The sequence below is a fragment of the Leptosomus discolor genome, chromosome 1, assembly GCF_034619465.1.
Source record: "Leptosomus discolor isolate bLepDis1 chromosome 1, bLepDis1.hap2, whole genome shotgun sequence".
NCBI lineage: Eukaryota > Metazoa > Chordata > Aves > Leptosomiformes > Leptosomidae > Leptosomus > Leptosomus discolor.
The window spans coordinates 171,178,739-171,206,721 of NC_141391.1; the positions used below are offsets into that span (position 1 = coordinate 171,178,739).

At 36.0% G+C, this 27,983-nt stretch overlaps 1 protein-coding gene across 1 annotated transcript; it reads right to left on the minus strand.

The window, feature by feature from the left end:
• Positions 1–560: 560 nt before the first annotated feature.
• Positions 561–27,983, minus strand: TMTC3 (transmembrane O-mannosyltransferase targeting cadherins 3). Its single transcript, XM_009953311.2, has 14 exons — positions 27,951–27,983; positions 26,405–26,621; positions 24,574–24,792; positions 19,960–20,059; positions 19,157–19,272; positions 17,335–17,507; positions 16,224–16,476; positions 10,645–10,793; positions 8,098–8,218; positions 7,377–7,488; positions 6,530–6,633; positions 5,177–5,346; positions 4,161–4,387; positions 561–2,634 (listed from the first exon to the last, which is right to left on the minus strand). Exons 2-14 carry the CDS (start codon positions 26,591–26,593, stop codon positions 1,814–1,816), a joined length of 2,754 nt encoding a protein of 917 aa, XP_009951613.1. The 5' UTR covers positions 26,594–26,621; positions 27,951–27,983; the 3' UTR covers positions 561–1,813.

A 27,983-nucleotide genomic window follows, 5' to 3' on the forward strand; every position in this document is an offset into this window, starting at 1 on the left:
CTACAAGTATCCGAGTTATTCACAGACAAGATAAAACAGCGATTTTCAAGGTGTGGTCAACAGATTCCTGGGAGTGCTTCACGACAATCAGCACTTAAAACTTTTGTATGAAGAACAGCTGCACACCACGTATCTGTTCCTGTCTGCAGCTTTTAAGTCATGTTTCTGAAAACTCACTCCCCACCCCACCCCCCTCCCTCCCCCCCCCGTTATTACCATGCAAGCAATTGTTGTGGTAGCATTACAAATGATACATAGTGAAGAAAAAGCCCATGTAAGGCCTTCAACTGTTTAAGATCCCTCCCACAGAGATAAATACTACATCTCACAGCTGGATTACTACCCCAGGCAGAAAGTTGAGCAGTTACGAAAAGGATTAAGTTTAAACAGTAGAGTTGCTAAGGAATATTTCTACATCATGAAATAAGACAAAACATGAAGAGTAAGAGTTAGATTTAATGATTAAATTTTTAATGAACTCAGCTCTCACACTTCTTTTCTTGCTCACAATTAAGGAAAACATCGGGTTTAGGTCATTGGCAGTATATCTAAACAAAAATATATGCATTGCACAAGGATAAAAGCAACACTGAAACTGCAAAGATTTGCATTTCATGTAAGAAATTAAAACGATGCATTAGTGGAAAAGTGTAAATGGGAATATTTTAGTAGTCAAAATAAATATTTAATAAAAACCACACACCCATGACAATGTATCAAAACAACAGAACTTAGTATTTGCAGGGATACTATCTACACTTCCTTGTGTTAAACATTGCTAAATTCAGAGGCTTTATTATTATCACCCTGCCTTCAGCAATCATTGCTCATATTAGTGTTGTAAAAATTCAAGAGAATGGAAATACTGTTCCGATGACAGAAATAGTAAAGCCAGTTTGCTATAAACAAGGAAGAATTTACTACACCAAGGAGTCAATCCACAGCCATTGCTACAAAGTCAACAAGGACTACTGCATAGCATACTGGTTACTGTACCAAAAGTGCATTTATCAGCATTCAATGAACTGGGGAAAAAGAGAGAAAACCACCCTTTTTAATATAATTTTTAAAAACAACTGGATGATTGACAGTTGAAGAAAACACAAACATTTCCTTTCAAAGTAAAAGCATAGTCTAAAGACCTTAAGAGCACCATAAGATTTCTGTCAGGTAAAACAGTGCAAACCATTAGCACTGTGAGTAAGGAACAATTAAAAAGTTATCATATCATTTCCTATTTAAAATGCAACTGAAAATTTCTGTGTGTTGTTGCATCCTCCTATACTACAACCAGTGGCATTTTGATGACCTTTTCTTAAGTTCTGGAAAACAAATAATGCAAAGAAAACCTCTTTTTCATGTATAGCAAGGGCCTAGAAAGATTTAAACTGATGATGTGTAAACTGAAAAGTAGATATTGTTAATACAAACAGATTTATACGGGGGAAAGCAGCAGTGTCTGGCTTATCCCATTAATTCTCCACTCAGTTCTTACACTGATTCTTAAAAGCAGCATTACTGAATATCCCTGACTACCAATGTTTTTTATGAGTGCTATTTTCTCATTATTAGGATTCTGCATTTAAGATTATTCTCAGCTCTTTATCCTTCGATTGCCACCTACCCCCCACATATTTAAAAGTTGCAGTTTTCTCACAGAAAGCATTGTAATGCCTTTTGCTGCTTGCTAAGTGATATGCAGTCAATGTTATTTCTATTTTCAAAGCACTGAGACCACTTTCCAGTCGGATCACATATTAAACAATAATTAAAAATAGTATTCTCTCCTTATTCTATCGTGACACAATAAAGACTATTCACCATTTAATATACGTTCAATCTCTTCTAGTCTTTTCAAAGCAGCAACCCTCTTTTTCTCAATGTCTTTGATTTCTTTTGTAGATTTTTTGGCAGTCTCTTTGTCCATATGGTTTTTCTCTGTTCGTTTCTTACTTTTTGAGTGCCCTTTATCATTATCAACTGTTGTTTGGGTGGTTTTCTCCTCACTTTTTACTTCTTTCAAATTTTGAAATGAATTTTTTTTTTCTCCTGCAGCTGCAGTTGCAGTCCCATCTGCAGGAAGTGATGACTGTTCTGTAGCACCGAGTGATGCAATTTTACTTCTAACTATGTTTAGATGACGCTGAATATACTCTTCATGAGGTGCCAGCGCTAGTGTTTCAACCAAACATTTTTCTGCTTTTATTAAGTCTCGTTCTTCAAAGTAAACCACACAAAGATTATGTTTTCCTTGTACATTGTTGGGATCCAGTTCCAAAATTTTTTCAAAACACATTTTTGCCCCAACAATATCCTTCTTTTGGTTCATAAGAATATCTCCTTTCAAAATCAGACCTTTGGTATGATCAGGGTAGTATCTCAGCAGGTCTTCCAGGACAGGCAAAGCCATTAATTCTTTTGCTGTCTGAGAATAAAGCAGTGCCAAATTGAACAAAGCACTTCGAAAGTTTGGCTGTAACCTTATGGCTTTCTTCATCCATGCCTCTGCTTCCGTATCTTTTTTGTCATCCATTGCCAGCATACCCAAATTGAAGTACCCGTTTGCATCCTGTGGTTCTTCTTTCACGTAATGTAACAGTCTTTGTTTAGCTTCAGGTCTAAGCCGAGCATCACCTAAATGACAGAAAATGCATTTAATTCTAGATTTACTCTGAAGGATTTTTAGACCAGGCCTGTAAAATATGAATTTTTATACAAATTAAAATGTAACATCTTTAACACAACTGTAGAAGGGAAAGGGTTTAAAATGCTACTTAGCAAAAGTAATTGACATCTACCTTCTTTACAGAATGGAACTACTTACAGTTGACTTGTAGCCAAAGTCAGCACCATTATTCTATTATCTGTTGAATTACCTTTAGGTTTGGTATAACAGATACAAAAGGTGTCTCTACAAGTTTAGGAGAAGTTATTTTCATGTATGACTGAGCAAATGGAATGCAGTGAAGACGTCAGTTCTGACAAACCAGCTCTTACAGAGGCAAACTTGGAGTAGAAGATCTCATTTTGTTACAGAAAGATTGGAAGAGTTTAAAGACAGAGATCACATAGGGTGACTTCAGATGGAGCCAGGCTAAAATATCTTCTAACACCAAAACAATAACATTTACAACTCCCATATTTTAATTTGCCACAAAGTTTGAAAAAGATATAGTTAAAAAAACCTTACTTGATAACACCAGGATTAGCTAAACTAGCTTGTAGTCTGTCTTATTTTTCTGAATACTCCCATGAACGTATTTGAGTAAGGAATTTCAAGCACAGACTTATTGATGGATGGGGGAGCAGGGAGCTGATTGTAACCACCTTCTTTCACCTCCTGAAACAGTGCTGCATCTTCCAGTACCAATAACTGAATACTAGATAGCTAATGCAGAATTCTGCTTGTCTGAAGCCCCTTGTGCTTCTACAGACAAGAAACAAGGCATTCCTTGTACTGTGTAACCTACACTGGGAGAAGAGACGAAGAATAACCTATTTACATCAGCTCTAATCAACTCTGTATTATGTCTGTATTAGGGGTAGTTTACCACCCCAACAAAATGGAAACAAACCTTACTAGTCACTTTGCAAAAGCCTGAAGTTACAAAAGGCTTACACTTACCCATATGGCTAGAAGCTATAAATATGAAAAAAGAAACTCATGAAAATCTGACTTAACTAATCCTAATCAGCAATATTACAGAGGAACTTATGAAAACATCCACATTTCCTAGGGCTAGATTTAAAGCCCACAGAAGTCAGCTATAAGTTTTAGTCAATGAGGAATGAAATCAATCAATATAAAGACAGAAGACAGACGTTACACATATTTTACTAAATATTAATTTTTTAAAAGATTATATAGGCACAATTTTGAAGACGTTTGTGTAACACTACCTTTATATGTATAAGATGTTAAATTGTAAAACAGCACTTGTATTAAAGATACCAATCAGCTAAGGTATATGCTTTGCTCTTTGCACAAATTCCATACACTAACAATAAATTAAAAAGCTATTACAATAACGTTTCTTCTTTGATGACGCCATGAACTTCTGCTTTCCAAAAATAAAACAGATCATTAAAAAAAATAATTAAATAGTATGAATCCTGTAATTGCAAATACACAGCATCTACATGAGGGACAATGAACCTACCAGATTCCTGCATTAGCAGCGCTGAGTTGAATAACGCCAGTTTATGCGTTGGGTTGAGTTCTAGTGCGCGGTTGAAATTCTTCAGGGCTTCTGTAGGATCTTTCAGTTCAATGTAAACAATTGCCAAGTTGTACCACAGGTCTGCATTGGTTCTGTCTAGTTCTAGAGCTCTAAGATAAGCCTCCTTAGCTTTCAGAGGTTTGTTCATTTTTAAAAGTAACTCTCCCCTGTTGGAAGAATCAGATTTAACCTTCAACTTTTATTCATACTAATATGAAAATAATTGACAGATTTTTTTAAAAAAGTTTGCCTTCCTATAGACAGTAGATGAGAGATAAGAGTGTTTTTCCTTGTTTGTTTGTTTTAAACACGAGACAACATAGGATCTTCTTTATATACCACTCCTAAAGCTTTCAGCTCTCAAAAGTCTGTACACAACAAACGCAGCATAAAAAATGAAAAAAAGTGATCAAGTGTTCCTGATACTTGCTCTGTAATTACACTGCAACAGCTATAGCTTAGGCATCTTTGCACCCCCCTACATCCCAATGGGAATCACAAAATAGCGAACAGAAGCCTCAATATCCACACCCACATGACTCTTATCTATTTAGCTGACATTTCTGCGCTTTTCAGTTGTCTTGAATTTTCCAGACCATCTTTAACAAAGGATAAAGAAAGCTCCATGATTCAGACTAACCAAAAGCTTTTTAGTTCAAAACTAAACTAGGAGATTAGAAATTTGAGTTTGAGATTCATAAAGAAATCTAATGGAAGTGTCTTGTATACGATGTTTGAATACACAGCCTATGTGGAAATACACCATTTGAAGCAGGAATTTAAACGAATGGAGCTTGTACCGAATAATTGATTATTGCCTGAAATCTCATCTTCTCATTTGGAAATTAATCAATCCCAGCAGCTAATTCAACTGTACAAACTAAATACTGTTCACAGCACTGCAAGTACATAAAGGTTTATCCAGGAATATGTATCTGTAAAATTAGAAAAGATACCTGCTGATGTAAGCCTGCTTGAAATCTGGCCTCATACTAATTGCTTGTCGATATAATTGATCTGCTTCTTCAAGGCGAGATTCATTTGCTCGAATCAAGTTTGCAAGGTTGATATAAACATTCAGATGGTTAGGAGCAACTCTTGCTGCATACTTTTTACCCGGAATAATCTGTCAAAAAGAACATATATACCAAACACAGATGAGTAAAAATGTGAAAGACAATCAGTACAGATCTCCTCTTCACTCTGCCACATTTGTTTTAGGGTACCACTGGACATTAGTGTGCAGGCTTTTAATATGATTACAAACAGCAACTCTTCTTTCCCAAAAAAATCATACCAAAATATAAACAGAGTATTTCTTCATCTTTAATTCTATGAAGACATAGATGACTTTTATACCACAGTTAAGATACCAGTTAACTAAGCTCTGCAACTACGTAATCAGGCTCATGCAGACAGCCATTAGAAACGAACCACATCTTGCAAAACTTTCCTAATTCAGACAAAAAATATTCCCTAAAGCCTAAACTGATTTTGTATCAGGTAGTTTCATTCCTTTTTTTCACCCTCCAGCCTAAGATAAGTATAAATAAGATTTTACCAACCACTGATATAGCAGATGAAAAGTAGTCATGAAAGATGACTATAACATTTCAACTACTGTACTTCATATACTTTTGTCTGTCTAAAATCTTCACATTATAAACTTTTTAATGCCATACTTCTACTCAAGGGACTTCTGATTTTTTTTTGCCAGTCTCATTTTACCCACAGCTTTTGTTACTTTCCTACATTCTCCAAAGTACTCCTCTCTTTTTCTCCTAAAGAGCTAGAATAAGTAGTAATTGCTTGGTATAAACATAACTTAACAAAAGGCAAAGGTAACAAAGCACATGTTTTAAAAGTCTGTTTAAGCAAAGATTTATTTGTTGCTGCTGCAGCTACCCTCTCCCACCTCCAATGCTGCATTTAAGCCTTCTCTTGAGGGCTCAGAAACTCAGTCATCATCAATGTGTTAGCTCTAAGCGAAAATAAACCCACTGTGACTAGAAACTGTAGGTGTACATTTTTAACCTCTGCTTTCTTTATATCCTCAATTTTAGCACCCCCCCCCGAAGTATAAAAAGTAACTTAAAATAGCTTTAACAAAGAAGTTTCAAGTTAGCATTTTTTTAACAGCTGTGATTGTATATAACCTACTCGTTTAATATATAGGTTTTTAAAATCTATAACAACTTTAAGGTATACAGCAACACAGAGCTTCAAGAAAAATATGAAAAAGGGATCATGAATATAGGTCTGAAAGAATTCCCTCCTGTGGTGGTAGATAAAATAAAGATACTAATTACCTGTGGCATCAATGACTTAGCAATCATGTATGATTCTTCGGCTTCTTTAGTTTTGTTTAAGTTTTTGTAAGTTCTTCCTACATTCATGTGGGCACCGATATCATCTTAATAAAGAACAGAATGAAACTTCAAATACTTTCATGCACTGAGTATCATGAAAATAAAAACCTATGCCCTCAGAGTAGCATGAAGCACAGGTACTGCATAAACACCACCACCCACAACAAAAAAACCCAACTCTCTAAGATTTTTCATCTTAATAATACGACCATTTAACCATGAACCAAAGATGGATTATAAGGTTACTTGGGAAATAGTAAAAAAAAAACAAAACTTGAGGTCATACTTCCACATACCTACCATTAACCTCTTGTGCCTTAGTAGAGGCACATAAATTGAAGGTTTATTAGGCTTCTAAAAGGAAAAAGGAAAGGTTGCCCAATTCTACCTAGAACTTCTTTTGCAACAATATGTAAAATACAGTAAATGTGCACTTTGATGCTTCACAGATTTTTAAATTTTTTTATACACTTCCTTAGTTTTAAATAAGAAAATCAAATCATAATTATGTTTCATAAGAAATTAATTTTTATTACTTCAGAAAGAATGTCATCCAAATGATAGTTTTAAGTGGAAAGTCTTTGCATCTTTTTATAGAAACTTTTCTGGAGGACTTTTTTTTAGTTTCTTTCCAAAAAACATGGATCAATTACCTTAGTGTATGACATTGTTTGATGCTCAGCTGGAGCAAACAGATCATTGAAAAGATTTTGTCAAGTAAGCTAAGCTTACTGAAATATTAGGAGTGCGGAGATGTCATTCAGTGGCAACTAGTCAAAGCTTTTACCTGGTTGAACTTGCGTGGCCTGTATGAAGAATTGCAAAGCTCTTTCAAAATTCTTTTCATTTTCTAATGCATGTCCCACATTGTTCCATAGTTTTGCATTGTTCTTATTTACCTAAAACCAGAAAAAAGATACCAATGCATAAGGTATTAAGCTGAAATTACAAAACAATTTATTTTCTTTTAACTATGTCTTAAAGATGTAAAAATGCACAGCAAATGACAGACTTCATCAAGCTGCTATATGTAAAGAATAACAAAACACTGCATACAGAATAATTACATTGAGCTTGTTGCTCAACATCCATTTATTTTAGTTATTTGCCCCTAGAAATACCAAACAGTTCAGAATTCATTATAGTTGTTATGGACAAACTATCCTATCATGCCATACACAAATTGAAGAAACTATTCTACGCATCAAACGTTTTGTAGATTTTTGTAGTGAACCATATATCACGTTTTCATCCAGATAAGAGAATATATTCAACTGCTTTAACAGAAGAAAAAATTATCATCTATTTCTTGCACATGAATTCCCATGTGTGCATCACTGCTTTTAAAGCATTCCCGAAAGCAACTAATTAGATTTTAATACTGTCAGTGTAGAAATAAAAGTGGCAAAACAAACGTTATTTCTCTTCATTTTTATCATGCTCTGCTGCAACTTTTTGAGAACAGCAACGCAAACTTTCTATTACCCGTTTCAAATAAAATACAGTACCTTTAAAGCTGACATAAACAATGTATACTCTGACTCCCAATCCCAGTTTCTGTGCAGTGTTTTTAAGGCATGAGTGAATAGTACTGCAGCCAAACAAACCCAAGAAATTTTTCTTAGCACACTATTAAATAAAACAAACAAAGATTTGTTATAAGCACACAATTCTAATTTATACTAGAATAAGCATCTCATGCTAGGAGGCAAATAAACCGAGGACCATATTTGTGAATGGTATATTCCAATTTATTTGTCTCATCGCCAAATGCCACACAACAAAATTTGAAAGGAAATAAGTCCAATTTCAAGTTAATGTTGTTATTTACCTGATTTTTGTTATCACTATGTAATTCACTTGATAAGAACAAATGCAATCCACATAATATAATGCAAATGAAACATATAAAAAAAATTATACTTCTGCTAGAGCTTGTCTGTAATTTAAGACAATGAACATGATCATGATGTCAAGCAATGAGGTTCTTCAAAACACTGTACAAAATGTTAAAAAACGAAAAAGGAAAATAAAATATCATCCTATCGTTTTGTTTCACATCGGTCAATTCCACACAAAATTTTTACTGTACACATCACCAATCTTTCCCACACTGTAGAACACATCTCAATAGAGAAGTCTGCTCTATTGGAGACTACCCAAACTTCCATAAGCAAATAAAATCTTAGTGCTACTGTAATAGCTAAATAGAAGAAAGGTTTAGTGTCTTTGTAACCATTTTATTCTTAACACTGCAGATTGTGGCAGAAGTCACTCTCTTGAGACAAGCTTGTCAGCAACATACCTCTAGACTTCATGTACTTTATTTTTCTGGAGTTGAAACATGACTGACTTCAACCACAACAGATATAAAACATAACCCTTTAACACGTGGGTCATTTGGTCTCTAAATACTAATTTAATTATGAAAAAACATGTTAAACACCCAGTAGGCTTCCTACAATTATGAATATAATTTTGTTTTTAAAAATCTCATCCTTGAGCAGACATACGGCTGTTCACCATTGCCAGCTATTTCTTATACTTAAATTATGCAACAGCTGTTCACACTGCTATGTACTTCACGGGGGTTTGCTAAAAACTGAAAGGTTTTTTCTCCCTCCATTTTTAAGATATACAAAATGCTGTGCAGACTTAAGACTACCGTGCTTAGTTTTAAAAAATACTAAAAAAAAAAAAAGTAGAACAGCAGATTTAAGAGAAATTCTAAAACCTCAGCAATCAGCGAGAACTGGCATATGCAGTAATCTGTATCTCCACCAGCGTTATGACAGTTATTTCTTTCCACATATTTCTAAAGCAGAAGACTTTTCAGAGTGCTGATTCCCAGTATTTTTGTAGTAAACGACACCACCGCCTTATTTTTCTCCCCAGCCACCCTCTCCTGGTTACTTGCTTGCTTTCACATCACTTCTATTTTTACGGCCTCGTAGTGGGACTTGTGATAATACTATCTCCTCGCTCCCACAAGGTATCACTAATTTCTCATTACCCAACGCTGTCAGCTTTGCCAGCATCACTTAGCATAAGTTATACTGCAGACAACATATAGACTGGGAATTGCTGCCTCCTTGTTTGTTTCAACTAACATTAAGATGCCATTGGGGCAACAAGGTTAAAGCATCTAGGTCAGCAGGAGGGAGGGAGGGAGGTGCAGATCAATGTAGAAGATAGCAGAAAAAAACAAAGGTGAGTGAAAAATGTGCTTTTAAAGCAGAATTTTCTAATGACAAATTGTTAGCCAAAAAAATTTAGTTCAATACTGAATGGCTCTGATGTCCATTCCTAGCATAGCATGTCTGAAAATTTAATTAATAGAAAATATTTTAATATGCTGCAGACTGATATACACGTATTATATAAACTTCAGTCAGTAACAACCTTTGAATAAAGTACAGATTAAACCTGGCCAAAAATTTTTTTTTTTGCCTAATCCTTAAAAATGCCTAGGATTTAAACTGACAGTATTTGTTTCTTTACAGAAAAGAGATGGGTATACTACTAGGCTCATAAGTAAAGTCCATTTTGTAGCAACGTGTAACGTAAGTTACACAGCATTCTAAAAATGTTTGGTGCAGCCTAAGGTTTTTTAATATACATATACGTGTGTGCTTATAAATATACATATACGTGAGACTGCATATGCCAGTTCTCGAGTGTATACGTTACATACGTGTCTGTGCTTATATATATACATATATATATATATAAAAATATAAAAAAGTATATGTATGTGTATACATGTATGTGTGTGTATATACATAGGTATATGTATTTTAAATAAACGTAATACTCCCAGAATAATCCACTGGTCTTCTAAGAACGTCCTTGTTGTCATTTGTTCACATGACTGCCAAAAGGTTTCTTGGTCATTACTCTGTGTTCATTAAGAACTTGAAACAGAGAAAGAGCTACAACGTAACAAATTCATCCTGGTAAAAGCTCCAGTGGGAAAGCTTGCAGTTATAAATACAGTTAGCATTTATGAAATTAAGAGAGAAGAGTTAAACCAGTCACAGGTAACACTACTTTACCTTTTATTTGATAATTTCTTCCATCCATGTGCTACTAAAATACAGAATCCCATGCTAGGAACATACAACACTCGTTCTGCTACTACGAATCCAACAGGAAAAAAGAGGTTTGATGCAGGAATGAATGGGAGCACTATTAAGCAGAGTGCCTAGAAAAGAAATGCAAATGAATCAGTAATCGAGATTGGGCAGTGACAAACTGTACCCAAGAAACAAATTACAAAGCAATTAAAAAAACAAAACAAAGCAGAAAACCAGACATACATAATAGATCTTTTTTTTTCTTTCTTTTTTTTTTTTTTTAAAAAAAATTAAGATCTGTTTCACATTGAGAAAGGCAAGTTTTAACCTGCAAATGACACCATTCCTTACTTCAGGGCCTAAAATTCTATTTGCTTTTCTATACTACAGAAAAGAGCAGCTGTATGACAAAACGGAAGGATCAAAGGATTAAATCCAAAACAATGTTTTAATAAGTTCCACATACAAAACCATGACAGTCTGACAAACTTGGGCATTACCTTTCATACCAATTAAAAATTTATACCAGCTATACGATACACAAAATACTTATTTTTACAATACAATAAAGATCATTTTAAGTTTCAGTAAAAAGTGTGAAGAAATAATGTAAAAATCAGAATCAGCCACCAAATCAACATCAGTGTTTAGACAATGCTCTAAGGGCACCCTGAAATATCTAAAATGACAATGAACTTAAGAACTGCATAATTGCAGCTCTTAGTTTGGTGACAACTTAACAAAAGGTGTGTTTATTAAAAGGTAGAGAAATCCATCTGCTGATAGGAAGTGGACATGACCATTTGCTTTAAGTCCTGGGTAACTGCTGAATAGCAGTTTTACAATCTCTGGTACCAGAAAAGACTTAAATAATTATTTCAAAAAATCTGGCCTCCCAAGTTACAAAACCCAAAACCCCTACAGAAATGGAATGTTTCTTTGAAGAAAGAAAGAGGAATTTTCTAGAAACTTTCAATACAACTGGCTGTCACCATCTGTCTAGATTTAAGCACAAATTTAACTGCCTTTTCCATGCTAAAATAGTTAATACATCCAGTTTGAAAGTCAGGCTAGGTTTTCATATATAAAAATGCAATGCTGATTTAAAACTTCAAGCAAGGTTTTAGCTCATATTTCAAGGGCCCAAGAATATGCAAATGGATCATTAACACGGCTCGGCTGATGCACAGCAATTCATTAAGCTACTCGAAAATAAATACATAATTGAGCTTTGAAGAAATCACAAGCACAATACAGAGAACGTGTCGATTACTTGGGGACAAAATTTAATTTAATGTCATTTCACATTCCTCCCCCTTTCTCCTTTAGATTTTTATAGTAAGTGCTCCTTATAGAGCACCTACCAATCTGGAAGAGTAAAAGCCTCAACACTGAACTCTACTACAGATTTTTGTAATCCACTGTGAAATGCAGGATTCTTCATGCTATCCCCAAGCCAGTCCTCTGTATCATTTTTTCAACACAGTTACAGCAAATGCCTTCACACTTTCGGGGGGTGGATTATGGGAGGTGAGGCTATCATTCTGTATTTCATTCTGTTTTGAGAAGCCAAATGCATTTGTGAGTACAAAAATGTACGAAACAAATGTACAAAAGCACGTTCAAAGTGCATGGTAGCAATCAATGTGCTGTTTTGCAAATGTTTTTATTGCAATGTGAATAAACTGTATTCAGCTTTATAATGTATGTTGTACACAGGCTTATGCGAATTAACTTATTTTACGAAATCTTCTGATAAACTGATTTGAAGAAGGCACCTCTTGATTTGAAAAAAATATTACTTTATATTTTTGCTCAAAAAATACGGAGTTTTTTTGTTTTGGTTTGTTTTTTTCTTTAATGTAGTAAGGACATCGGTCCCACAGCCCCATGAGGTCAACATATGTATAGTGAAAGCTAATTCCAATGGGTTTCAGTGAAAAGGATTCTGCAGCTGACATAGCGAGTGCTTGGTCTCCGCTGAGCACTTATGATTTAGGTATCTAATAAAAAGGTTTTTGCACGCTCTGCTGTGCAATTCCTCTGATGACAAACATTACACAATATCTTGCTGAATTTCTCTTTAGATCCTTTTGCCTCTCCTCAGTACACTGTCCTTCAAATACAATTTCTTGGGCAACAGACTCAAAGCCCTAGCGCAGATATAAATGCATTCTCTTCTGTTCATTTATTCTTTCTTTTTATCAGCCTTTCAGCAGATGCAGAGGCTTCATTCAAAAAAAATATTCTGGTCAAGGCAACTGAAAAACAAACAAAAAAGACAGAAACCATTAAAGTACGCAGGAAGAAAAAAGCATATGACAAAACTGTAAAATACATGAAGAGTATCTGAACTGCTAAGTACCCAAACCCCATGAACAAACAAGGGCCATGATCACAGCTTGATTCTGAAACCTACTGAAAAGCCAACAAGTAATTCTAGATCAGTACTATTCTTAGCACTCAACATTTTCAATATGTATAGTGTAACCTATTTATAAAGGTCATTTAGTCTGACAATCAAGTCATCTGACTGTTCACAGTAATAAAGTAAACAGAAAAGATAAGAGAATTTAACTGCTCACACGTTTTCACGGCATGTCCTTTACTAATATAAGAGTAATCGATTACTTGAAGCAGCATAATGACATCAACCTGTCAAAGCATGTGTTCCAATTGATAACATACAATCTCATTTTTTGTTAGTTTAATATTGTTAGTTAAAAAAAAAACAACCCACCAACCAACAACAACAACAAAAAACCCAAAAAAGCAATTTATCTGTTTTGTCCTTTCCTAGTTCTGTTATTTTGAAATGACAATTTTCAGAACCTATGGCAAAAATTAAAATAAGACAAAATGAAACAAGATGTACCCACTTACCGTAGTTGTTCTTCCTGGAGATATCTGGTATGAAACAGATGAAAACTGACTGAAAAATGAGTCCTTCAACTTTTGCATCTCCCAGTAATGAGTTCACTCTGTGAGACCGTACTTGGGAAGAACTTTGGAATGTCCACTCGCACTTGAGGAAGTGGGAGAAGGTACCTCTTCTGTCTTGTCTCTCAAGCAGCACAGCACCAAATCCATACCCACATCAGCAAATACAGAAAGACACGTTCAGAAATACTTGCGACCTCCCTTCTCCTTTGCATTTTGGATCCCTCTCTTTTGCTTTTTTTTTTTGCAAAGTCCAAATAAACATGTTCAATTCTGCAGCAGACAAAGTTGTACCTTTTCTGATCTCATAAACAAGAGTAACCTGAGACTTTTCGCTTCGATCAGGCTTCAGCATAACACCTCAGGGTCTCCTCGAGCTAGTGGAAGTGCCAAAACATGCTAGAGACTTGTAACGGCAGAAGCTCTTTACAAAGTGCTTGGTTACCTCTTTAGAGTGACGCTCATCAGAGTGTGAAACATCAAACAGTGAAATCAATCATGGTACCAACTGTGATGAAGCCACCATTATACTAATACCACGTAGAATCCATATGGATAGCACATTCATACCTGCCAGGGTAGTAATTTATTTTCACCAGCACAAATTCAGGCTTTTATTGTCAGAATTGAGAACTAAGTGTGGAAAAAAAGTTTTTTTAAAGCTAGCAATTCAACATAGTTATCTGGAACATTCCCATAATCTGTATAAATCGGTATCACTCAATATTCACTTTCTTCACTTGAAAGATGGTACTATGATTTCTCTAGTGAGTCAGACTGAGAAGCTATCAGAAATAAATTGTTCTTTCCCCCTCTCTCCCTTGGCAGACTATCCAGTCTACATCAGGACATTAATGACTTACTGGAAGGAACAGGCTTGGGCCTACAGTGTTGTTGCATGTCAGAGTACGTAACAATTTGTTTTTAACATAAAATACTACATTTTCATTTCCTAAGAAATTAGCTTCCAGGCACTTAGGTACTGTGTCCGAAAAAAAAAACCAAACAAACTAGCATTATACTGAAGATTATATATACAACATAGGTGCATATTAAAGGAAAATAACTTTCCTCAAACAAGAACTACACTATGTTAAGTGACACTGAGGCTGGCACGCTGGAGTGAATGATCTCAGAAGACCCCTCCTATAAAAAACACTTTGAATAATAAAAACAACTATTAAAAAAATCCACCCTTAAACAAAACCTAGCTGACTTACAACAATGTATGCTGACAATTCCATTAACCCTTTCCTCTTCTGAGCTTTACTGGGTAGGGAGTAAACAGAAATGTAGGGAAATACAGAGCCTTAAAGCTCAAGAGCTGTCCTATGAAAAAAAGCGAACCATTCCTCACAAACATTTCTACTGCTACCAGTGCACTGGAGAAAAATTCTTTCAGCTTACGTAAGAGGGAAGATTAAACTACTCCACGTTTTTTAAGTGCTGTAAAACTATAACTTTTCTTTCCAGGTATGTCACCTTGCACATTTGCTATATCAACAAGCTATCGAAGTTTCTTTTCTTCATATACAGTTTCCAAATTCAGGACAAGAGGTTTCATCAGCAATACCACAGATCATTTTCACAGATTTTCTAGTGAAACAAAAGGCATCACTTCACTGACAAGACAAGAAAAATCATATGAGTCAGAACCGTACTGTTAGGTCTCTTTGAAGTGAATCAGTCTGTCAGCTGATTAGCAAAGAAATCCTTAGTCTTAAGTTGTGCATAAATATACCCACCCATCTGAAACTTTTTTGTTGGCTGAGTTACGTATTAAAAAAGTACAGTATTTCTGAAGGAAACTAGGATCTATGCATGCAGGTTTGTCGTACACATAATTACACCACTGATTTGACAAAAAAACATGGTAATCAGGTAATTATTAATCTTGTGAAGATTTGCAATGGAAGCAATGAAAAAGATGACTCCGTTTGGATGAAAAAAATACTAGCTCATTTGCTCCTTTCCATTTTCTCCAAAATATTCTTTCCTGTTAACCCACTTCAGTTTCAAGGTCATATAATACTGAAAAACAAGAACTGATCTTACAAGTTGGCAAAATCAGTTTTTCCTTAGAATATGGAAAAGACTACAGAAGAGTGCCTTTGTTAAAAGAACAACAACCAAAGAGGAAAACTTATATTCCTAAATGCTAAAATATGTCCTTTTGTTTTCTATCTAGAAGAAAATCAAGTCACTTGCTAAACACACAGCATGACTACTGACATTAAATAAGGGAGACAGTTTGCAGGATGGAAATGCATTCCGATCCTTAAAAAATATTTAAGTTCTACTGAAAACTCCCGTTTGCTGGTTGAGTTCTGAATATCCGAGAAAGGCCACAATACAGTTTGAAAATACAAAACAAGGTGCATATTTATTCTCATCACTTTGTCTATTAGTCTCCATCTCATCCCTGACAGTCACATATTTAATTACAATTTAACCGGTTTGTCACTACAAAAATTTGCCTCTTTTCTTATGTATTCATTCTAGACCAAAAGGAAATGTATGTACTATCTCTGGGTCACAGCAGATTAGACATGTGACCTGAGAAAAACCTGAGCCACTTACACTCTTAAAAAAGGACAAAACCAATGCATCATTCATACCATCAGTACAGTCTTGGAGGAATCCCCAGGATATCGGAGACTGAAGACAACCAAAGATCCCAGAAAGCAAAAGAAGGTAAGGGTGGCCACATTTCTAACATCTAACAAAGACTCCACGAGAGGAATAGTTCCCATTGTCCAGTCACAGCATAATTCTGAGGGGTTGAGAAGCAGCCAAGCATTTACAGGGAGGAGGTAGTTGAAAGTCAGCTGTCTTGCTGGGGATGGACTAACAGCAGCTGGGTTATCAAACCTAAAGCAGAAGAAAGGAGAAAATGGAACTTTTAATGAAAAGAGATACGGTCTTGATACACTTTGTGCTCAGAAACCGGCAAACTTTAGATTCATAGCTAGAACTACTAACTACAGACATGTACAATATTCTCACTTTCCTGCATTTGTCAAGTGCATAACTTGGGAACCACGTGCAACAATTCACCTTAGCACGGGACGGAGCCTCCCCTGAGTTTAAGAAACTGGTTTGGGATAGAATTAACCTAAGTTTGAAGAAACAGAATGATTTACACCTGAAGTTGGGCTCAGTGGTCCTTGTTCATGTTTTTAATAGTTTGTCTCACTTTTCAGGGAAAATATTAGATTCTTGATTTCTACATTGCTCACACACTTTTAAGACAAATTACGGTTTTTCAGTCCTAACATTACTCATATACACTTCTCTTAAAGCACCGTATCTGAAGACAGCCATGCTTTCTGCATGGTACATACCTAAAACCAAAGAAATATTTTGAACGTAGAAGAGAAAAGACTTAGTAAGAGGCTTGGAGTATTCAGCCAAGGTTCGAACACATAGCCAATAAAAAATACTTTCATAATAAAACATTTAAGTTCTGAATTACTAAGATAAAACAACCATTAAGTTTTTAAAAATTAATGCCTGCTCAAATACATTCTGGATATTCTTCTCAACAGGTACTAAAATATACCATTTATAAATTTCACAAAACATTTAATATTGTACAGTAATTGCTTACCAATATTAAAATAAGTTAATAAACACTTAAGTTGATGTATTTTTTGCCATTTCATTCAGACCTCATTAAGCCACATCTTATTTATCAGAGTCTGTAAATATGAGACACTTTAATATTACCTTGTAAACACTGGAAGTTGAGACTGGATAACCTGGACTCTGACAACTACAAGCAGCAGTGTACTGAACATTAGGACTATGAGCTTCAACAGTGTTTGAAGCATAGAGAAAGGAATACTGCCCTTCCCTCGAAGAATCTGTACAGCTGTGTCCAATAACACTGGCAAGGTGTACTGCAAAGGAACAAAGTATTTATGATCAGACAGTTTACTCATTAATTCTTTAGATGAATATGAGCTACCTATCTTTTCTTCTCTTGGTTTTCTCTGAACACCTGTTCCCAACAGTTACTTAACTCAGCTTCTTAGAGCTTTCATGACAACCCCCAAAAAGAAGTCCACCATTCTACTACAAATAACTCTGTTCAGGTATTCTTGCTAACACTATCATAGCTGAACTTGCACGCCTGTAGTTCTGTATTTTGCACTGACAGATTAAAAAATTTGTACTGACTTCAGAGACTTCAATAAATTAAGTATGACCATGAAATAAATTTTGAAGAAGAGAAATCACTATTTTTAGAATTATCAGCCCCTCTGAAAACTTGTCCTATAAACAAAATTCCTTAGGAATGGTAGAAATACTACTGACTTCCTGGTTAGCCCTGAATTTCTATTTTACGCCTCTACTGCAGTAACCTATCTCGCCCTGCCTCATGAACGTTACGATCTTGCACAGTTCCCCATTACATACCCTAATTTCTTCCCTGTGTACCTCTTTCCCTATGTCTTCATGTCTTGTGCTGGGGATGACTTATTGCTTCACATATACAGGTTGGATGAACTACAGATATTGACAGTTTTTTGAGAACTGGTCAAACTTTTAGCTCCTGCTACACCAGTGTCCTCAGAAGACACCTGAGTTTGGATTTTCTCTTTTCTACTCAGCTGACTTACACAAACTTATTAAACTTTCATGAAACTAATGATCAGACCAAAAGTTACTAAAAGAAAGAGAGTGGATTGAAAATTATGGTCACATACTGGTGATTTCCTCAGAAATCCAGTTTGAAAATTATATGCTTGTTCACTAGACATGCAAAGGCATTAGTTAAACACACGTATTTCTGTAAGCACAAAAAACCATGGGATTTTAGCATTTTGGCCCGAATACGTACCCCCGAGATTGACAACCTTCTGGCTTTTACTGGTGCAGCTTTTGCAAAATACTCCTTCAAGTAATTAAGGAACAGTAGACTAAAACATTTTCTTAGAATATGCAATCATACATTTTTAAATTGCATACAGTTTGATTACTAAAAAATCAAGAATTATTTCATTGCAGGAACATCTTGTTTCTCTAAACAAAAGAAAAGTTACTATCAACTTAAAGACTTATCAATATTTAAGATTAAACCTATCATATTAGAAATCAAATTTAAAGGTATTAGAATAACAAATTTCCTATGAATATTACTGATTCAAATAAGACTACTCCCAAACTTCTGGTTATGCATTAGAATGTGATGAAATGCACTTGTTTATAATACGTTCACTATTTTTACTACAGGAATTAAAAAAAAAAAAATCCCCCATCTTGATGCACCTCAGATTTTAACCAAGACTGTTACATGCTAGTCTTTGCAAAGGTCAGTCAATTGAAACCTTAGGTTTCCATTAAGATAAGTCAATTCTTTATTGAGTGTATTTCCCTACGAATCATGGATACTAAACATTGGTTGATTCAAAATATGAAAAATGTAACAGAACTAGGGTTAGCCTGAACTGACAAAAATCAGTGCTGAAATATGACACTTCAAAGTACTTAATGTCTCATTACAGAATTCCTGAGAAGAAATCAGATTTATTTTTCAACAGCTTACCCCTTGAGCAATAAACACTTCGTACACGCAGCATATCCCCACCACCGTTATCCCTTGTTCTTTACACAGTGTTGCAACAGCTACTAGAAACACAGTCACTGCAATTGGAGTCCACACTGCAAATAAAGAAGACGCTATTGAAAATGTTCCATCTTACAACAAACTAAAACATTTCATAAAGTAAATTAACCTAAAAAGTGAAGACTTCACTTCTTTTTTGAACATGCTATATTCTACAAACTTACTCAGTATGCCATTTATTATTACAGGGAAGATCACCAGTTTTACTCTACAGAAAATAATATACATGTACGAGTTTTAAAACTGCCTCCCTTAAATGAAAGGCAAAAGACTAATCTATGACAAAACAAAAAACCTAATCTTTCCTAATTCAGCAGAACACTTTTTCAAATAGAATGTTTTATAAGGAGTCAGGAATTTTCACAAGGTCAATTTGATTTTAGAAAGACACAAGCCTCCTACATCTCCACTGAAACTCTGCAGCTTCCTTGTGACCATCTGAGGCATCTCAGCATAATTCCACTTACTTGCATTAACAGAAGTCAGTGCAAGAGTCACTCTAGGTGCTACAAAACAACTGAAAAAGTGTTTAAGTGCTGAAGCAAAAAAAAAAAAAAAAAAAAAGGCAATTATGATGGAAAGTACTATTACATGGGTATCCTGGGCCTGAAGGGTTTTTCTACAGAGTTGCTGAATAACCAGTACACACATATTACCATTTTAACAGTTCTGTTATCAGTGATACAAAGATTAAGTTACGTATATATTTGTCAGCCATTTACCTATGGTATTATCTGGCCCTTTCGATTTTGTATATGACAAAAAAGCAGCTAGAAAAAAGATAGATGATAAAAGCTCCGCTCTGCCCACAACTCCAGTTACCTGAAAAGAAAAAGACGAAAAAACATAATTATTCTTCTAGTGACTATTGTAGTATTAGAACAGTGCATGACTGATATATTATCAGGATATGCATAAACAAGATCTGTAAACCAAGCAAAAAAGGCTAAGAAGAATAAGGCTGCTTTCAGTTCAAGAACAGGATGATACAGGTCTTGCAGCCCAGAAAGCCAACCATATCCTGGGTTCCACCAAAAGAAGTGTGTCCAGCAGGTCAAGGGAGGCGATTCTCCCCCTCTGCTCACTCTGTTCAAACCCCACCTGGAGTGCTGTGTCCAGCTCTGGAGTTTGCAGCACAAGAAGACACAGACCTGTTGGAGTGAGTCCAAGAGGAGGGCCACAAACATGATCAGGGGAGGGTGGAGCACCTCTCCTTTGAGGAAAGGCTGAGACAGTTGGGGTTGTTCAGACTGGAGAAGAGAATGCTCTGGGGAAACCTTGTAGTACCTTCCAGTACTTAAAGGGGTTCTACAAGAAAGACTGGGGCAATCTTTTTAGCAGGGTCTGTTGCAACAGGACAAGGCGTAACGGTTTTAAACTAAAACGGGGTAGACTTATACTAGATATAAGGAAGGGTTTTTTTTGGTTTTTTTTCCCAATGATTGTGGTGAAACACTGGAACAGGCTGCCCAGAGAGGTGGTAGAAGCCCCATCTCTGGAAGCATTCAAGGTCAGATTGGATGGGGCTCTGTGCAACCTGATCTAGCTAAAGATGTCCCTGCTCACTGCAGGGGGCTTGGATGAGATGACCTTTAAAGTCCCTTCCAACTCAAACTATCCTATGATTCTAGGTGGCTGGTGGCCACCTGTGGCTGATGTGCCCCTAAGTATCATCATAACAAAACAACCAAAAAATGCTGTAATTTCTTTTATCTTTAGTCACAGCAGCCACAAAGAGCATTTGGACACAATAACAACTGCTTTATTCGTGATACTTGGAAGCAACTAGCTTTCATCAGTAGGAGTTTTAAGTGAAGCCTGAGAACGACTGTTGTATCTATGCATCCTGCAGACAGTGGCATACAGAAACTACGATTTTTATTTTTGTTCATACTTTTCCTGACTGAATGGATCTGAATCTGAAAGAAGCATTCCCTGGACTGCTGCTACAGCAGGTCTGGTGCTACAGCAGCTTTTAGGTGAGCAGACAAGAGTTAGAAATAAATTGATGCCAAGCTCTGTGCAATGGAGTTAAAGAATGACTCAGGTCTGGCAATTTTCTGAATGATAATTTGGTTGGCAGTATTAAAATTGCAGGTAGTGCCCCCTTTGGTAATGAGCCAGAGAGGAATGGATTTTATAAAAATCTGAAGAAGTGCTAAAATCTGTAGGGCAGAAGGTTGTTTCAGAATCCCCAGTGAAATACAGATTAATTTCCATTTCAGGAGCTGTTTTTGAAAAACAGAAAGGTGTAACCAACAACCTGAGACGGAAGACAGGTTACTACATTAATGGTTTCTGCAGTAGCCACTGTGCTGACCACAGTACCAGTTAGGACTGCCTTCATCTGTCCTTTTCTGTAATGCCTCTAATTGCATCCAAATTTTTGCAAGTACGATGGCTGAAAAATGGCATGCTATCCCTAGGCAGACAGTTATATTTAGCTAAGGAAACCTCCTAGCTCATCATTTAATTATGATGATGCTGAAAACTGACTTTCAGCCATCCAGACCCAGCTAGAAGTTTTTACTGCTAAGTACATTCTTGGTCAAGCATGATTGATCCAGCACAGCATAAAAAGAGAAAGTAACTCAATATCTAAGGTCACAGTGTAAAGAAAAGTATTCAAATCTGAATTTGACACCGTGTTCTGCTGCTTCCGTTGAGAGTAGCATACATTTACCAAAGGACTCACTGAATCACGCACAGCAAAGCATGTTTTTATCAACTGACAGGACATCCGTTTGTAGTAACATTTTGGATAGTATACAGGTTTTTGTTTCCAAAATGTCTTAAGATGTTTCAAGGATTCCTAGTCTGGATCTCAAAATTGTCCAGCATTAAGACAGAAATTAAACAGAACTTCGTCTGTAGATCAGTTGAAAGAGACCATTAGTAAAGCAAGTGTTCTGGTGTGCCTCCACAGTCTCCTGCCAACAAAAGAGAGATTCTATTTCTGGATACTAAGGTGACGTATGAGAGAAAATTCCAGCTTTCACAAAGTTAACTGACATCTTGTAGCTGTAAAGGTGGTCAACACGCCTCTGGCCAGAAGAGTAGCCAAGTAGCTAGAAAGATCGAACTGGAATTCTAAAGACAAGGACAAATTAAATTATGATGCTGTTATTCAACCCATTTCCTCAGAAAACGATATATTAACACCACAAGAGCCCAGCTTCTCTCCGAGGTCAAGCAGAAAATTATTTTCTATTTATCCTGCTCTGCTAACTTTTCCAGGAAAAATCTATTTATGGTAAGATAGGTAAAGGCTTGAAATGTTTATGTATTGCATCTGCTGTTTCAAACTCTTGTGCAGGGGAGTAATAAGTAGGAGACTAATTTAAAAGGAATTCAAAACAGATACATTTAAATTATAAAAGACACAAAAGGTACCATCAAATTACATAAAAACTAGGAATGAGACCTGTTTTGGAGCTTTCACTAAGGTCTGAGTAAGTTAGCCTGCACCCAAGTCCTCAGTTCTAAAATACATCTCATTATTACCTCCTCTTCCACGTATGGAAACTTCCAGTTATTCTGCCTTTTAGACATATGCACAAGACTCAACTGTTACCAAGAATTCTTTCTTGGTTGCATGTTAGGCAGAATTCTTAATGCAAACACTTGAAAGGATAAAATGCACTATTTCTTAAAAGCAGAAAGCTTAAGTTGAAAAAGGCAGGGGGAGGAGGAAGAAAATCCCTGAACTGATTCCTCTCTGAGTACCTAAGTACAACAGCAAGGGAATTCAATTACAATTGCACTTATATCCCAGAGCCTCTAAGTACAGCACCAAGTTCTAACAATCACACAGTCTTAAAGTGCCCTCGTGTGGCTAACATCAGGGATTACACACTACCAAATCACCCTAACTGTATTTTTTAATTTTGTAATACATCACCTTACACAATAAGCTTTCATTACACAATGTTTTGTAGGATTTGTACGATACTTTTTGCTAACTCTGTTGCATAGTACTAAAAGCAACTGTATTACTGTTATATGGAACCTGACAATTCAAGCATGATAAAGAATCATCGTATTTGGAATGAAAATGATAAAATTACATAGGATTATCCAAGCCACGAACCACTAACGTAAATCACCAGCAACTTGCTAATGCTCCTGTACAGACACTATCACGTTTACTACAAAGAGGCAAAGCCAAACTTTGAAATTTAAAGCATGTTTTTTTCAATGAAACAGAAAACCAAATGAAATGAACAATTATCTTTTTTCAACCTGTATTTTACCCAAGATTTTATGGATGATTTTGCTTTTGAGCACAAAAGAAAGCAAAAATGTTGAGGTGTTTTAACTTTTGAATTTTTCAACATGCCACTAACTTCTTCTAGCAAGGACGTATTAATAGCTCAAACAGAAGCCAATTAGAAACCCCATGAACTTAAGTCCTATAAAGATTTGCTCAAAATACACAGATACAGGCTACTGAATTCCTACTGATAGGGATTTGTGTCTTTAGAGAACAAGAGAGTGAGATGCAAACTCTTTACCCAAACAAATCAGGGCCAAAAAACATATAAGGTAAGAGTAAACCCTTCTCATTTTCTTAGTTTCAAAAGATATCCCCACCCCAACCCCCCAAAAAACACATTAAAAAAAAAAAAAAAAGGCATAACACCACCAAAGAAGCAAAAGTTTTCTGTTTTCTGAAAATCAGTTAATACTGTAAGAAAAAAGAGACTCAGGATGGGCTTTGCAACATGTGTGAACTGGAATTTAGGAAAGCTTATCTAAGTGGTGCAGAAATAACAGCAGAAAATTCCACAGATCTGCTTTATCAGTGCTTCTGACAGAAAAAAATCTAACAAATGGCAATCACGAGACTCCATTCACTCCACAACACTGCAAGCCTGGTTGACCGTTAAGAAGTATATAATCAGAGAGTTTGTATAAATAATGCTTTTCATGGCAACTCCTTCAGAATCAAAGGAAAGGAAAATAGGAGAGGCAAAAAATTTATTTCCTCTTTCTTATATCAGATATCTTAAAAAATGGAAGGTTCAAACAATGATCAAACACAATTATCTATGTAAGCCAAAGCAGCCATCATAAAATCCAATGCTCATAGCAGAGATCAAGTTATTAAATAACTAAATGAATGTTTCTTTATTTTCCAGTAGCTGCATGGAATACCAAACAACTCTGAGCATTAAAATTTGTCACCTCCACTACTCATTACAAAGGACAGAGTAAAATCCGAGTAAAACCACATATTTTTTGGAGTTACAATATATAAACAGATACAAAACCCACTAAATTTAAGGTTAATTAATACAGTTTGAGCAAATTAAGCACATGACAGCTATACTTACCGCTTCAGTATGTATGGGGTGCACTGCAAAGAGCAAGGATGCAACTACGCTGCTCCTGTTGTCCAGAAAAAGCTTACAGACCTTGAGGAAGACTACACAAACCACCACATGAAAGACCAGATTTAGGAAGTGGTAAGAAACTGCATTTAACTCGCTGAACAAGTAGTTTAAGCGAAACGTAAGAACGGTAAGGGGACGATAAGATTTATGACTCCTCTCCTAAAAGAAAAAAAAATGAGTCAGTCACCACCAACTTAGAAACGAACTTTTACTTCAAAATACCTTCCGAAAAATCTATGCATACCTGATTCCCCCCTCTATTCTCAGGCATCTACCTTCAAAGTAAAGACCTGAAAATTAGAAATACTGAAAAAAATTTTAAAATGATCCAGTGAATTAAATGTAAACTTGATTTAAAATTAAAATGTTAAACAGTGAAGTTAATTCTACTATTTTTCCCACTTCCACATAATTTTAATGTATTATTCAAGTATTTTGATCACTCTGCCATTTCATGCTTCAGATCAGTATTTTATAAAATAAAAATTTGGTACGCTCAGCGAAACATACTATCTACATCTTTTCAGTATTTCTATCAGTCAATATGTCTACGTTGCCAGTTACTGCATCCATAAACTCTTAAAAACTACACTTAACACCACCTTCCTGTTCTAAAATGCATTTATCAACCCACAGCCTGTTGATATTTTGCTGAATATGTCCGTAAAACAAAGGAAGAAAATCTAAGAAAAAACTGTGAGGCGAAGGGGTGTAGTGGGGTGTCAGAGTGGGACAGGGAACCAAATTGCACATACAGACGAAAATACAAGATAGGAAGAACTATTTTACAAGCCATGAATGACCAAATTGATCTGACTGACTTTAGTGAAAATTAACCTTTCAGACGGCTTTAAGTGCAAAATCAACACTGAATGAGATGGCTTTCTCCTGCTCCACATGGTTAGGGTTTTTTTTATGTTGAAAAATACTACTTGAAATTTTACGGGAAAAAGCTTAAGATCCCACTTACTCTCAATGACTACAGGACTAGATGGTGTCTGAAAAAGTCTGGAAGCTTTCATTACAGGGTTATGTGAAAATTATCAAGTTCTATTTGTAGAGCTAGCAATTATTATCTCACAACGAACTAACCCTGTATGTTACGGACATAAACGAAGACTACAAGGTAGAATGCCTTGATAGGTAAAAAACCTGTAACTGTAATTTTTATTCATTTGCTCAGCAATGGCACCATGTGTAACTTTCTAAACCATATGTAAATCCTTTAGCCATTACCATTTAACAAAGTTTATCAGCAACTTTAATGCCAGTGTAGCTTTTCTGATGAAAATATAGCCACTCTACATGGGCTACAACCCAAAAACTCTGAATTCACATAAACATACTTACTCAAATAAATCAAACTGATTCAACACCCATTCTCTAACTCCTGGCTTTGTTGTTTAAGTGTTATCTTTCCTTCCAGACTGCAATTAGAAATAGATACACTTGTATGTCAATGTCTAGCTTTTGCAGGAGGAGAAGGGAAAATGGTCAGAGTTGTCCGATTTTGATACAGGAATTAGGGAACACACAACAGCTTGAAGCGTGATCTATAACTTCATTTTCTTACAAGTTCTTTTATTGAACAAAGGGAAAGAATATAAGCGACATCTGTCCTGATCTTATTCTACAAAACATTAACATCACCAAATTCCTTCACAAACAAACTATTCTGTTAAAACCACATTATGGAAAAGAAGTGTATTAACTCTCTGCAAGATGTTTTTTCATTTCCTGAACGCCTCAAAGTGTTTCACAAACAGCTTACCTCAGACATCGGAGTACCCCAGAAGTCATTCTGAAACAGATTTTTTAACGGAGTAGAAGGATGCAAATCTTTATTGTCCAAAATCGCTGAAACATCATCAAAAACAAAGCCACAAAAGAGACTGTTCCAGTAGCAGGCTGCCACCACACCAACTATTAGTGCTGCTTCCTTCAGCCTTATATCAGCCATCTTCTCTAAGAGTTTTCATGGACAAAAGCTGAAATACATGGACAGAAACTTGTGTAGTTTTACTGATTAAAAACTAGATAAAGTCAAATTAAGACATCCAATACTTTAGAAGTTAATGACACATCTAAAAATCAGTAAGATAGAAAGATTTCCTCAAGTCTCACCCATCTCATGCATTTTAGTCTTTAATAGAAATACTCATTAAAAAGTCTCACCCCTAAAAAGTCCTCACACAAGCTGGACACGCTGCTGTATTTCATGTTTTACTACAACAAGATGATCATCATAGATTCATCACAGAATGGTTTGGGTTGGCAGGGACCTTACAGATCACTTAGTTCCAACCCCTCTGCCATGGGCAGGGACACCTCACACTAGACCAGGTTGCTCAAAGCCCCATCCAGCCTGGCCTTGAACACTGCCAGGGAGGGGGCAGCCACAGCTTCTCTGGACAATCCGGTCCAGTGCCTCACCATCCTCACAGTGAAGAATTTATTCCTGATATCTAATCTAAATCTCCCCTATTTCAGTTTGAAACCGTTACCTCTCGTACTATCACTACATCTCCTGATCAAGAGTCCCTCCCCACCTTTCCTGTAGGCCCCCTTTAAGCACTAGAAGGCCATTAGAAGGTCTCTTCAGAGCCTTCTCTTCTCCAGGCTGAACAACCCCAACTCTCCCAGCCTGTCCTCATAGGGGAAGTGCTCCAACCCTCTGATCATTTTTGTGGCCCTCCTCTGGACCTGCTCGAGCAGGTCCATGTCTTTTTTACGCTGGGGTGCCCAGAGCTGGATGCAACACTCCAGGTGGTGTCTCATGAGAGTGGAGTCGGGGGGTAGAATCACCTCCCTCAACCTGCTGGACAGGCTCCTTTAGATGCAGCCCAGGATGCCATTGGCTTTCTGGGCTGAGAGCGCACATTGCTGGCTCATATTCAGTTTTTCATCCACCAGCACCCCCTAGTACTTCTCTGCAGGGCTGGTCTCGATCCACTCATCACCCAGCCTGTATCTGTGCTTGGGATTGCCCTGATCAGGTGATGTAGTTTTTAGCAGACAGCAATGCAGTTCAAGTGAATGCTGCAAACTAGAAAACTAAGAAAATTAAGATGTCCAGAACGCTGAGTAATTTAATATACTGACACAGAATACTAAGTTATCAAAGAGGCAGACAGTGCGTTAATTATTCATGTTTTTTACGTATAAAGGTATTTCTCAAAATATTTCAAAAGCAATTAAAAAAACAAATTTAAAACATTCTGAGGAACAAACAGAAAACTTGAAGAACTTCATAAATATAGATGTTGAAGAACAGGTAAAGAAGGACATTAGTAATAATAAAAAAACCTTAAACTTACCATTGAAGATCACACTTTGCTCATTTTCATTCT